Below are 13002 nucleotides of genomic sequence, written 5' to 3'. Positions count from 1 at the left end.
TGACAAATTTTCAGGGACGTAGGGAGTATAAATTATTTCACTCACTGTGTTGAGTCAAAGTTGGAAATTTAATAAGGGCGGAAGGAGTATCAATTTACAAAATCACTTTTTTTATATAAAAATGCAGGATGTTTTCACTGCTGGAATTGATACTTCAGCATCAACTATCGATTGGACCATGGTAGAATTGTTGAGGCACCCTCGAGTGATGACCAAGGTACAAGCTGAAGTAAGACAAGCCTTGGATGAAAGTAATACTAATAAAATTGAACAAAACGACGTCGTTTATGATTTGAAATATCTAAAACTGGTGATCAAAGAGACTCTGAGGCTGCATCCTCCGGTTCCGATGCTTCCTAGATCTTGCAACAAGGAACACGTGATCAACGGATGCACCATACCGGCTGGCTCAATGGTGTTGGTAAATATTTGGGCCATGCAGAGGGACCCGAGCTACTGGGAAAATCCAGAGAGGTTTGAGCCCGAGAGATTCGAGACTGAAGATCTGAATTTCGTAGGTGGTGATTTCAAATACTCGCCGTTTGGGATTGGAAGAAGAATATGCCCCGGGCCGACGTTCGGTTTAGCTGCCGTGGAGTCGGCTCTAGCTCAATTGCTCTACAACTTTGACTGGGAACTTCCGCGAGGTGTCAATCCTGAGAATTTGGACATGACTGAAAATGTTGGAAATACAGCTTCAAGACAACAACATTTATTTGTTATCGCCATTCCATATACGCCTACAATTGAGTCGTAGACTCCTTCAATGGTTTTTCTTTTTCGGTTCTTTTCCGTTATGCTTTTACTTGAACCCATCAATAATAAGAATTAGGTTTGAATTATTCGACCTTAATTTTGGAACACTTTCTTTTGCGTCCTATATTGTTGTTATTTTTAATAAAATTTCAATGCAAGTAATTGGGACTCGATTTTGTGTCTCCTTAAAATTAGTTTGTTGTTGTCATTCCACTTACATTTTATTAAAAAATTAATATATAAATTTCGGGATCACACCCCACTAATTTTTTCTATCCATTTTCTTAAGTCAAATAATTCTTAAAACATGCATCATTTGAGAAATTTAATAAAGATAGGAGGGAGTAATAAATAACGAAAAAAAAGAAGAAAGAAGAAGAGGGAGTAATAAGTTACATCGGCCAAACAGTTGGGGGAAATTAATGAATGTTAGGAATACGTACCTTTTTTTACATTAAACTATAATATCTAACTATTGCTAGAAGCTTGAAAGAAACATTGTATGCGCTTATGTCGTGTATTACTGAATACTCGATTAATAAAATAAAAGAATTGAGTACACTATATTCAAAATAAAATAATGCTACTAGATTGAAAGGCCAACCAACCATCTATCAAATTAAACGAAAGTGAAAGGCCAACCATCTATACCAGGTGGGTTCCTTTATCCATACTATTTCAATGAAATTTACTTTAAAATAAAATTTTATTAATAAATCATGTTATTTTTAAAATAATCAGTCAAATACTTCAAAATTACATTTTTTACATGTTATACTATTGATGCATTCTTTTGTCCACGAGATTTCAGTAAATTAAAGTAGGAAAGAGTAAAAATGTTGATTTTTTAGTATATATAGCACCCATTCTATCTATCCTCTTCAATTATTCCATCAAAAAAATGCTTTACCTAATCACAGCTCTCATTCTTCCTGCAATCTTCATTTTCTTCAAAAAATGGAAGAAATCCAAAAGTAGCAAATCGATGAAACGGCTTCCACCCGGCCCCTCGAAAACTTCCTATAATCGGAAACCTTCATCAGATGAGAAACCCTCCCTTCCGCTGCTTCAGAGATCTATCCAACAAACACGGCCCCTTGATGCACCTCAAGCTCGGCAAGTCCACCATCGTCGTCTCGTCTTCTGACATCGCGAAAAAAATGCTCAAAGACCTCGACCCCTGCTTCGTGGACCGGCCTAGGACCGTTGCAGCCGAGATCATGTGGTATTGATAGAAGGTTTCATCCTAAAATTAATTGGTGATATGAGAAATGGCTCATGAGACTTATACAGTGGTTTCAGTTCTATTTTTTTACATCGACATGTGATATTTTTATAGTTTTTTATTTCATTTGCCAACAGGTACACAACTGCAACGACGTCGCTTTCAGCCCCTACGGCGACTACTAGCGCCAGATGCGGAAGCTCTGCGTCAACGAGCTCTTCAGCTCGAAAATGGTTCGGTTATTCGAATCAATCCGAGGAGACGAGTCTAATCGGTTGGTGGATTCCTTGCGCCAATCTTCTGGAAGCTCCGTGAATTTGACGGAGAATATCTTCTCTTTGTCGAGCTTCGTCACTTGTCGCGCTGCCTTTGGGGGCATAAGCGAGGATAATGAGACGCTGATGAAGATGATGGCGGATTCGCTGCAGATGGCGGCGGGGTTTGAGGTGGCGGATCTGTTTCCATCGTCGAGGATTGCGGCTGCGCTGAGCTGGACGAGGCTGCGGCGGATGAAGAAGATGCGGCGCGAGCTGGTTGTGATTTTGGATGACATTATAGACCGGCATAGGAGGAATCGCGGCCGGAATTCGGAGTTTGGGGGTGAGGATTTGGTGGATGTGTTTCTATGGGCTATGGAGGAAGGGCAGCTGCAGTTTCCCATCGACAACCATAACATCAAGGCTGTGTTGTTTGTAAGTAAATTTCTCTATGAATTGAATAGGATGAATTATGTACAGTATTGCTTGATAGGAGTAATTCTATTACTCCATCCGTCTGCCATTAAATATCTCATTTTTCCCTTTTCATCCGTCCGCCAATAAATGTTTCATTTCACTTTTACAAGTGGATCCTACATTTCACTCACATTTTATTATAAAATCAATATATAAAAGTAGACCCCACATTTTACCCACTTTTCTACCCACTTTACTTCATAAAGTCATACAACTTCTTAAAACTCATTCTGGTCAAATATGAGACATTTAATGGCGATCGGAGGAAGCATTACAATAGGCTCTATTGGCAAATCAAATAATTGGAACAAATAAGTGGAGTATCTCACTTTGGTGTAAAGAGAAATATGGTTGCTAGCTACATAGTTTCGGAATGAAATCTCATGGATTTCTATCACAAGTCGCCAAGGTATTTGGGCTGATACAGAAAAAATGACCGATCCAACAATCTGTGGGCTTTAAATTTGGTCTAGTTTGATATAGAGCTTATCCAACTTGATAAAAAAAGTACATCCCTTTATTTAAGAATAAATGTCATCATTAATTTTTGAATGGAACCATGTAGATCAGGCAATTCATGTTACTCCCTCCGTCCACGAAAAATAGGGCATTTTGTGAATGACACGAGTTTTAACGTAGAATTGGTAAAGTAAGAGAGAAATAGTGTTAGTGGAATGTGTGGTCTATATTATTAGTAAGAAAGAATGGAAAAAAGTAAGAGAGAAATTGTTAAAAACTTTCTTTTTTGAATGTGCCTATTTTTTGTGGACAACCAAAAATGACAAATGTGCCCTATTTTTCGTGGACGGACGGATTATTTGGAATCATCACTTCCACTAGATTAGGAATAGTCACCTATGGTATTAGTCAATGGTGCTATATTTTATTCTTTGACAAAATTATCCATGTATTTCGCACCATCGTTATATTCTACCAGCATTTCATTTCATCATACTATGCGTATATCCTTATAGAATAATCGATTGTTTATACTAGTAAGGAAAATTTATTTATGCACAAGGTTTTAGTCAAATTTATTCAAAGTAAGTTTGACTTGATTAGATCATCCTGTTTGTCGCTTCGATTAACGTTTTTTTTCAATACACTCCATTCACAAAAATTAACAAAATTGAACTATTACACTATGCGGATATTTTTACTGCTGGAACTGATACTACGGCGGTGACAATTGATTGGACCATGGTAGAACTATTGAGGCACCCTCGAGTGATGGCCGTTAAAATTCTAATATCTTGTCCCACATCGGCTTGGTGATGATCCTATCTCTTCTATATAAGTGTGGATAACCCTCCCCCTTATGAGGCCTTTTAAGGGGTGAGTGACCAATTTCTAATATGGTATCAGAGCGGACCCAAGTTGATGATGGAGTTTATTTTCTTTATCTCTTCTCTTACCTACCCACGTGATGGAAGTCTGATGTGTCATTCCGGCCCACACGTGAGGGGCGTGTTAAAATTCTAATATCTTGTCCCACCCAAGTTGATGATGGAGTTTATCCTATCTCTTCTATATAATAACCCTCCCCCTTATGACCTTTTTAAGGGGTGAGTGACTCATTTCTAATAATGGCCAAGGCACAAGCTGAAGTACGACAAGCCTAGAAAGAAAATCCGAGTATCGAACAGCTATATAACACGGATACTTCACTTTGTTGCCGTATCGCGTATCGGATACGTATCCGATACCGATACGCGACGGATACGCGACGGATACGTATCCTGGGCGTATCCGCGGGATGGGCCGTATTGGGCCGGGAAACCTCAGATTCGATACGTATCTCGGTGGATACGGCCCAGTTTAAAGCCCATCTAAAGGAGCCGGCCCGATAGAATTAACGGGCTGGACCAAAAAGCCCATTTGTGATGTAGCCCATTGCAGCTGGATGAACAAATCTAGCTCTATAAATAATGATGCTCTATACAATATAAGATTCCACACAATTGAGAAAGCCGCAGCTAGGTCAAAAACTCCCCGCCTCCATAGATTCGGTATGTTATAATTCAGTTTTATGTATCTATTTTTGCCATCGCTTTTCTATGTTATAATTCAGTTTTTTGCTCCCCCAATTCAATTCAATTATAATTTCAGCAGTATGGCATCTCCAAATCTGAGTGCTACTGCTGCTAGTTCTAGTGCTAGTTCTGCTGCTAGTTCTAGTGTTGGATCTGGGTCCAGACAAATAACTGATATCAGGGCTCCATTGTGGGATCATGTCACCATTCTAGAGAAGCCTAAACCTGGTGGAGGAAATATATTATGGAGATGCAACTATTGTCCATTTTCAAAAAGCACTAGCTATACAAGAGTTGAAGCTCATTTGCTGCAAAAATTAAGACAGGGGATTAAGACATGTCCAAATGTTTCATTTGAAATGCTGAGTGACATGAGGAGGGAAGTGGAAAAGTGTAAGGAGCTATTGGAAAGATCAAAGGCATGCACTGTTTCTTTGCCTGTAGCTCCTTCAGACAACAGCAAGAGGACCAAGAGGGGGCCTGTTTCTCAATTGGAAAAATCATGGGCATTGCAAGACCGCAAGCACTTGGATGCTTTAATTGTTAGAGCAATGTTTTCTGGAGGGATTTCTTTCAACTTTCTGAGAAACCCATATTTTAGAGAAGCTTTTGCATTTGCTTGCAGCCGCAATTTGCCAAGTTACACAATACCTGGGTATAACAGGGCAAGGGAATCACTGCTCAAGCAAGAAAGAAGGCACATAGAGACTCTATTGGAGAGTACAAAGAGCACATGGCCATGAAACTGCTCAGCCAACCGGCCTCTTCTTCTTGCTGTGAAAGAAATTGGAGCACATATAGCTTCATCCATAGTGTCAAGAGAAATGCCTTAACTCCTGAGCGGGCTGAAGATTTGGTCTTTGTGCACTCAAATCTGAGACATTTGTCAAGAAGAACTGATGCATACAAGAAAGGAGAGACAAGGATGTGGGATGTTGGGGGAGATTCTTTTGATTCCCTTAGTGGTGTTGGTCTTCTTGAAGTTGCTGACCTCTCCATTGATGAACCTGAGTTGCAGGCTGTATCATTTGGATTGGGTGATGCCGAGGATGAAGGTGTGGAGCTGGAGGAGACGGGGAATGAGGAAGAAGCTTGATGTTGATGGCTTGATGCTAGTTTGCTACTACCTTTTAATTATTTCCTAATTTAGAACCTGCTGCTATCATGTTATTTTGAGTGTAATAGACCTTTAATGTCTCTATGTTGAATTAGAATATCTATTTTGTAATTTATTTTGCACTATTATTATTTATTAAAAAAAATAGTTAAAACGTATCCGCGTATCGGGTTGTTTGGGAAAGAGCCGTATCCGCGTATCCGTATCCTTCGGATACCGATACGCGTATCCGTATCGGTGCCGCATAGTCGAACAGAGCAACACCGTTTGTAATCTGAAATATATCTACAACTGGTGATCAAAGAAATTCTAAGATTGCACCCTCCTAGTCCGATGCTGCCTAGAGCTTGCAACGAGGAACGCGTTATCAACGGATACACCATACCTGCTAGAGCGATGGTGATGGTAAATATTTGGGCGATGCAGAGGGACCCGAGGTATTGGAAAGATCCAGAGACGTTTGAGCCCGAGAGATTCGAGAATCAGGCTGTGGATTTTGTAGGTGGTGATTTCGAATATTTGCCATTTGGAACTGGAAAAAGAATGTGCCCTGGGATGGCATTCGGCTTGGCTACCGTGGAGTCGGCTCTAGCCCAGTTATTGTACAACTTCGATTGGAAGCTTCCAGAAAGTTTCAGGGCTGAGGATTTGGACATGACTGAAACTTTTGGGGTAGTAGCTTCAAGAACACAAGATTTATTTGTGGTTGCAACTCCGTATAATTAGCTAATAGATTGATAATGTAAAACTTGCTATTTTCGAGAGAATTCCTCAAGGAACTGATGGAGAAGTCGTATCTGTATTTTGTTTGTTTGGTTTTTTAGGTTTATTTATATACTTTGCCTCGTCCCTTAATACACGTGTCCCATTATGAATGACCGCAGACTTTAAGAAATAAAAATTAAATCATAGTATTTTGATGTTTGGTATTTCCTCCGTCCCAAAGAAATAAGTGCATTTGAAATGGCACAAGAATTAATGTAACAATTGGTAATGTAAAAAAGAGGTAGGGAAGAATAGTTAAAGTAGTATTAGTGGATAGTGAGACTCACATTACTATTAGTGTTTCATGAGTTGTAATGGTGGGCCATAGTGATATAAGTTGTAAATAAATTAATGTATATGAGTACTGAGTTGATGGCAGCTTTCCATAAATAAAAATGCTAATATTTTTATGGAATAGATAAAAATAAAAAGTGCACATATTTTTATGAGATGGAAAGAGTAATATAATAAAATACGAGTGAAATGAGTAACTGGAATATCAAGTCTATTTATCAATATGCAAGTGAAATAAGACATCTAGGAGATGTCTAAAAATTAAGAAGCGACACAAATGATGGGGGATGAAAGAAGTACTAATTGATATTAGAAGTTCCACAATAACTTAGAAGTACTAATTGATATTAGAAGTTCCACAATAACTTAGATCGGTTGTTCGAGTCAACATAGAAGTAGATAGGGAACTATTTTTTATCATCTATAAAAAAATCCGCAGTTACGTGGTGTCTGTACTTTTAAATATTATGATCATTTTAATTAAGGGTGCAAATGAGTTAAGTCGAACCAACATTTAATTTTGTATTGGTTACTCTCCTCATCTATGATTAAATTTCCTATATTTGGAAAAAAATTTACTTTATAAAAGAAATGGGCAAAAAAGTTAATGAAATGTGAGTTCTATTTTTAAATATATCAATTTTATATTAATAAAATATGAGAAAAAATGAGCTAATAAAATGTAGGATCCACATACCAAATATAGAAAAAATAAAATGAGATATTTAATGATAGATGCGTAAAGAAAGAAATATGAGATATTTAATGAAGGACCGAGAGAGTAGTTAGTACATAAATTGAATTTTCCCCCCTCTTTTTAAGTTTAGTAGTAGTATTTGGATAATTATTATTTTGGCCCTACCCTATTAGTTTTACTTGACTAGTATTCTAACGCCTAAATCTAGTAACTGAACTGGTTCGGGCAAAACCAGTCTAACCCATTAAGAATACAGGTTACTTGGAATTTTATTGGGCTTTTACAAAAGCCTAATTGAACGCAGTTTCACTAGAGGCCCAAGCTCTGAACTATTTAAGCCCACTTTAAGCTTGTTCCATAATAAAACATTTTATAATTATTACATAAAATAAATTCGAGCTTATAATTCAAAATTAAAAAAATTTACAATTCTTACATATTCAAAAACTAACAATCAAAAAGACAGAAAATACGATAGCGAATTTGTTCCACGTTAAAGAATAAATTAAATATTTATCACCTCATTCACTCTATGATTCAATAAAATCAGAAGAGAGTTAACACGAAACAAATATCTCACTCACGCCATCCAAATCCAAATCCAAATTGATTTCGAATTCAACGGTATGGCTGGCCAGCTAGCCAGTGGCTGAGCCACATGGTAATTAGACCATTTTTGAGTCTCATTTGAGTTTGACATGAGTTTTAAGAAGTATACAAAGAAAATTGAATGAAAAAAATAGTGGAACATGAGACCATTTTTTATATGCTCTAGAGAGAGCAGTGGTATTAGAAATTTAGAATATTATGAAGTGGAATGGTTGCTTGTGGATTACTCGGAACAATAGGAAATTATCTTAGCTTTTTCTTTGTTTAATGGATCAAGATAGATTAATTAAAGTTATGACATATTTATTTTTCTTTTATCAAGGTTGTCCATCAAACTCAAATTTATAGGTGTTTCACTATTACACATTTAGAAACAAATGCATATAACATTAAATTGAATCTCGACAATGTATGAAATAAGGTAAGTAACTTAAAATCAAGTGCAATACATGTGAATTACTAGAGATTAATACGATCTCATACTAAAATATACATATTGAATGAATACCGTGATGAAACCATGGTTCATGAAAAACATGCAAAACAAAAGTCTATCTGAATTCGGACCAAGGTCATTGCACAAATCAAAACCCATACTTCTTTTTATTTCTTTTCATGATTTATTGTTACTATATTTTAAATTATTAATAAATATATTAACCATACATAAAGTTATAGTAGTTTTTAACTAGCACTAATCGTGAGATTCGCATGAGTGTAAATTTTGCAGGAAACAACTCAGACTGATTTAAAATCCAAAGATACTCACCGAAAATAGTCATGGAATGGCTTAAAATCTATAGCCACAAAACTCTATCTTTTCCTCTTTTATTCTACCGGAATTTGTATTCTTACACCACGCGGTATAAGAAATTAATACACCGTGCAAATCTCGTGCTAAACTTAAAAAAAATCAAGTAATTAACAAAATTCCAAACTCGAAAAGCCATGCATCTTTTTTGACAAAGAACCAAAACGCAATTATAGGTCGTGTATTTACAGGCAAATTAACCTTATCGCCGATTAGCCTCAATTAGAAAGGAAGGGGCGATTTGGTAATTCCACAACCAAATTGTGAAATGGAGGAGGAGCATTCAACAAGGGGCCGAAGTATAAGGCTTCACCTATAAATTACCATCACCTCTCACACTCTCACACAGTCTCCATTCTTTCCTTTACTCAACACCTCTCTTTCTTTCTTTCTTTCTTTCTTTGTCTTTGTGTAATTCTCTCATCAATTCAAAGAAAAGGGTTGATGGAGCCGGAGGTTGGGAGGGGTTTAAGGAGTTCTAATTCGACGTTGAAGAAGGGGCCGTGGACAGCGGCTGAGGACTTGGTGTTGATCGAATACGTGAAGAAGCACGGGGAGGGGAACTGGAACGCGGTGCAGAGGAACTCGGGGCTGGTGAGGTGTGGGAAGAGCTGTAGGCTGAGATGGGCTAACCATTTGAGGCCTAATCTTAAGAAGGGAGCTTTCTCTCTAGAGGAAGAAGGTCTGATTGTTGAGCTTCATTCCCAAATGGGGAACAAATGGGCTCGCATGGCTTCTCAGGTCCCTCTCTTTTCTCTCTCTCTCTCTTTATACATATGTGCGCCATTTCTGGTTTTAAGCATTTCTAAATGCATAAAAAAAATACATATGTGTGTGTTTTCTTTTAACTTTTTTTATGATTGAAATAGGGTGTGTGTGTGTGTGTTTGGGAGAAAACCAATTCTTTCTTACCATTTCTTTCTCAAGTTTCTTTGTTTGGTAATTGAAACATTAAATTTGCCTTGTATGGTTTAGCAAGTCTCTCTCTATTCTATGTGTGTTGTGGGCAATTCTTTCTCAAGTAATTTTTTTTTTGTAATTGAAACATTAAATTTGGATCCTATGGCTTCTCAAGTCTCTCTATATACATACATATATATGTGTGTGTGTGTGTGTGTGTGTGTGTGTGTGTTTGGGTGAAGGTTAATTCTTTCTCACCATTACTTTCTCAAGTTTCTTCTTTTTTTTTGTAATTGAAACATTAAATTTGGTTTTTGTGGTTTCTCATGTCTCTCAATGGTTCTGTATGTATGTGTATTATTAAGTGAAAGCCAATTCTTTCACAAATTTATTTTTTTTTATAATTAATTAAACCTGTAAACTTTGTCTTGTATGGCTTCTCTACAAGTATGTGTGTGTTTTTTTTGTGTATGCTTGGTGAAGGCCAATTCTTTCTCGAGTTTTTTTTGGTAACTGAAATGGAGTATTAATTAAATTTGAGTTTTATGTTCTATATGTGCATATATGTATGTGACGACTAATTCTATTTAAGTTTTTTTTATTTGATTTTAACAGATTCCAGGAAGAACAGATAACGAGATCAAAAATTACTGGAACACTCGCCTGAAGCGGCGCCTGAAGGCCGGATTACCGATCTACCCCTTCGAGCACCGGCAACAACAATTCGAGGAGGAGCAGCGCCACAATCCGCCGCCACAAACAACCATACCGTCCCTCTCCTCTCTCCTCGCCGTATCCCACCGCCACAACCCGTCTCCGCTGCTCGCCTTCGCTCCTCCTCCGCCGCTGATGATCAATTCCGCTCCGAATAGTCATCACCGTCAGCTGAAGCTCTACCACGACAGCAACGGCGGAGGCCTGACGATGTCGCTGGACGCCTTGAATCCGACGATGGCTTCGTCGACTTTCATCAATCAAGGGCTGTTGAATCAGCTGCCGATGATCGGTTTCAATTCGGTCAATTCAGTCGGATATGGATTGGAGCCTTCGATCCAATCGGCGGCGGTGACTCCGGCAGCTTCGTCGAGCGATGAGGCGGCCGGGAGGAGTAGAAGCGGGCTGTTGGAGGATTTGTTGGATGGAAATTTGCGCGAAGAAGAAATGAATCTCGATTTCAGCCATGGTGGTTCGAGCTCGAATGGTAGCAATGAAGGTATGATTAATTCTTATAATCGAAATTTATTTGATTTAACTAGATGAGAAACTATTATTGATCCTTTTCAAAAAAAAAAAAAAAACTTATTTGATTCAAAATAGTTTGATTTATAGTTTTGGGTTGATTGGATTGCTACCTTTTTTGTTTATTATTGAAAAGAATAAGAATACAACATATAGTAAATATGAGTACAATGTACTAGCACATATGAGATTTATGTGCTTAGTTTTAGTTTAGTGGAGTATGGATTTTGGATTGATTTGATGATTATTGATTGGTGTTTGTGTTATACAAAACCCTAATTAGAATTTGTAGTCAATTTTTGGTTTGGATGACTTATATCGATGATTGTGATTTATGTAGTTTTATGTTTTATTGATAAATGTCAATTAAGCTTGATTTAATAGTAATTTGGTTCTTCATTTAGTTGATACCAAAGTAAATTTAAATGTAATTTGTGATTTAAGAATTGTTTTATGGCATAATATGGTCACATAGCATGAATACTATTGCTAATGTATTTAAATGCATTTTGCTGATTATAGTATCGGCAAAGTCATCGCTCATCGACAAAATGTCAATTATTGTGCCGCCATATTAACATTAATGATGTTGCGGTACAGTTGTGAACTTCTCCTTTCTGACAAGTTAAATGCCACATATAATCTTACATTTAATTGAAAAGTTAAATGTACACGAAGATATTATTTTATTGATTGAGTTCAAATATATTATATATTATGAAATCAAATTATTTTTATTGTCAATGGTGATTGCCCTAAACCTATTGTGTATCAAGACTTAACCTCATTCTTCAATTCAATTTACCTTTTTCTTGCAAATGTAGCTAGATTGACCTAATATGTATTAGGTTAAGCTATCGTATTTTGTGATACATTGCTACTGATCTTGTTCACAACTTATGGTTTGGCATAGGTGTCGATGCGAAGGCTCCCGGAATGGGCATCACTCCAATGGACGACGAACTAATGAGCCTTCTAGATAACTTCCCGCTATCCGTTCCGATCCCTGATTGGAATGAAGAAGATGGAAGCGAATCGCCAATTTTGACCAATGGTACAAGCAACACCATGCATAGTCAACCCATCACCTCAGAGTACAACCCGGTTGCAGGATCTTGCCTTTGGAATAATATGCCAAGCATTTACTAATATGATTAATCAAGAACCCTACCAAATGCATCAATCTTGAAGAGTTGAGAGTATATATATTTGGAAAGGTAAAAGATTGAAAGATTATCTTATGAATATGTGTTATATATATGGATTTGAATAGGGTGTAGTTTCAAATATTATTGTGTGTTGGTTCATGAAGTGTACTTTCTTTATGGGTGTATTCCTTGGAAACGTTATTTGGATCAAATTTTGAGTTCATGATCGAAACAATTTCAACTTTTAGTAATTTTATCATTTAAACCTTATTTTTTTTAGTAATTGTGTCAATTCACAGCTTTTTTACTTACACAATTCTATCTTATTTTTTTCAACTGTTACCAATTTAAACAATTAATTGTTTCCAAATAATTGATTCTAAAAGTAGAAATAAATATTTATATTCGTGTATATAACTAATTTTTGGGTTAAAAATAATATAGGCCATTTTCCGATACTGTCATGTCACGATTTCACTATATGTGGGAGTAAAATTCTAAAATCGAAATTGATACAAGTTGAAAAAAATACTAGGATATAATAATACAATTATTAAAAAGTATAGATAAATTTTATAAATTTCAAAAATCCATGATAAAATTGATAAACTACTAAAGTTCAGATGGATTCGATCATTAATCCTAATTTTTTTGGTACTACTAAATATGATGTA

General features: G+C 36.6%; 3 protein-coding genes and 1 pseudogene across 5 annotated transcripts; all 4 read left to right on the top strand.

The window, feature by feature from the left end:
* Nucleotides 1-138: 138 nt before the first annotated feature.
* LOC121758616 (premnaspirodiene oxygenase-like) lies at nucleotides 139-849 on the top strand. The gene has a single exon (XM_042153991.1). The coding sequence runs from the start codon at nucleotides 179-181 to the stop codon at nucleotides 755-757; it is 579 nt and encodes a 192-aa protein (XP_042009925.1). The 5' UTR covers nucleotides 139-178; the 3' UTR covers nucleotides 758-849.
* An 807-nt stretch (nucleotides 850-1656) lies between these two features.
* On the top strand, nucleotides 1657-6757 carry LOC121759193 (annotated as a pseudogene).
* Nucleotides 4103-6023, top strand: LOC121759192. 3 transcript variants are annotated; one of them, XM_042154694.1, is made up of 3 exons: nucleotides 4103-4724; nucleotides 4828-5461; nucleotides 5732-6023. In XM_042154694.1, exons 2-3 carry the CDS (start codon nucleotides 4829-4831, stop codon nucleotides 5891-5893), a joined length of 795 nt encoding a protein of 264 aa, XP_042010628.1. In that variant the 5' UTR covers nucleotides 4103-4724; nucleotide 4828; the 3' UTR covers nucleotides 5894-6023. The 3 variants fall into 3 exon arrangements, with proteins under 3 accessions (XP_042010628.1, XP_042010626.1, XP_042010625.1); XM_042154692.1 differs by having other exon boundaries at nucleotides 4105-4724; nucleotides 4825-5461; XM_042154691.1 differs by having other exon boundaries at nucleotides 4107-5461.
* A 2667-nt stretch (nucleotides 6758-9424) lies between the features above and the next one.
* On the top strand, nucleotides 9425-12505 carry LOC121758340 (transcription factor MYB101-like). Its single transcript, XM_042153749.1, has 3 exons — nucleotides 9425-9782; nucleotides 10557-11154; nucleotides 12094-12505. Exons 1-3 carry the CDS (start codon nucleotides 9486-9488, stop codon nucleotides 12327-12329), a joined length of 1131 nt encoding a protein of 376 aa, XP_042009683.1. The 5' UTR covers nucleotides 9425-9485; the 3' UTR covers nucleotides 12330-12505.
* The last annotated feature ends 497 nt before the right edge of the window (nucleotides 12506-13002 follow it).

This window comes from Salvia splendens, chromosome 12 (assembly GCF_004379255.2).
Source record: "Salvia splendens isolate huo1 chromosome 12, SspV2, whole genome shotgun sequence".
NCBI classification, from domain to species: Eukaryota; Viridiplantae; Streptophyta; class Magnoliopsida; order Lamiales; family Lamiaceae; genus Salvia; species Salvia splendens.
This window is presented reverse-complemented; position numbering and strand designations above follow the sequence as displayed.

Bases quoted from the DNA above. Each gene is read 5' to 3' on its own strand.
- LOC121758616 (XM_042153991.1), top strand. From the start codon at position 179: ATGGTAGAATTGTTGAGGCACCCTCGAGTGATGACCAAGGTACAAGCT.
- LOC121759192 (XM_042154691.1), top strand. From the start codon at position 4,745: ATGTATCTATTTTTGCCATCGCTTTTCTATGTTATAATTCAGTTTTTT. The intron at 5,462-5,731 runs TTGGAGAGTACA...GTCTTCTTGAAG, and splicing joins GAAGGCACATAGAGACTCTA to TTGCTGACCTCTCCATTGAT.
- LOC121758340 (XM_042153749.1), top strand. From the start codon at position 9,486: ATGGAGCCGGAGGTTGGGAGGGGTTTAAGGAGTTCTAATTCGACGTTG. The intron at 9,783-10,556 runs GTCCCTCTCTTT...TGATTTTAACAG, and splicing joins GGGCTCGCATGGCTTCTCAG to ATTCCAGGAAGAACAGATAA. The intron at 11,155-12,093 runs GTATGATTAATT...GGTTTGGCATAG, and splicing joins CTCGAATGGTAGCAATGAAG to GTGTCGATGCGAAGGCTCCC.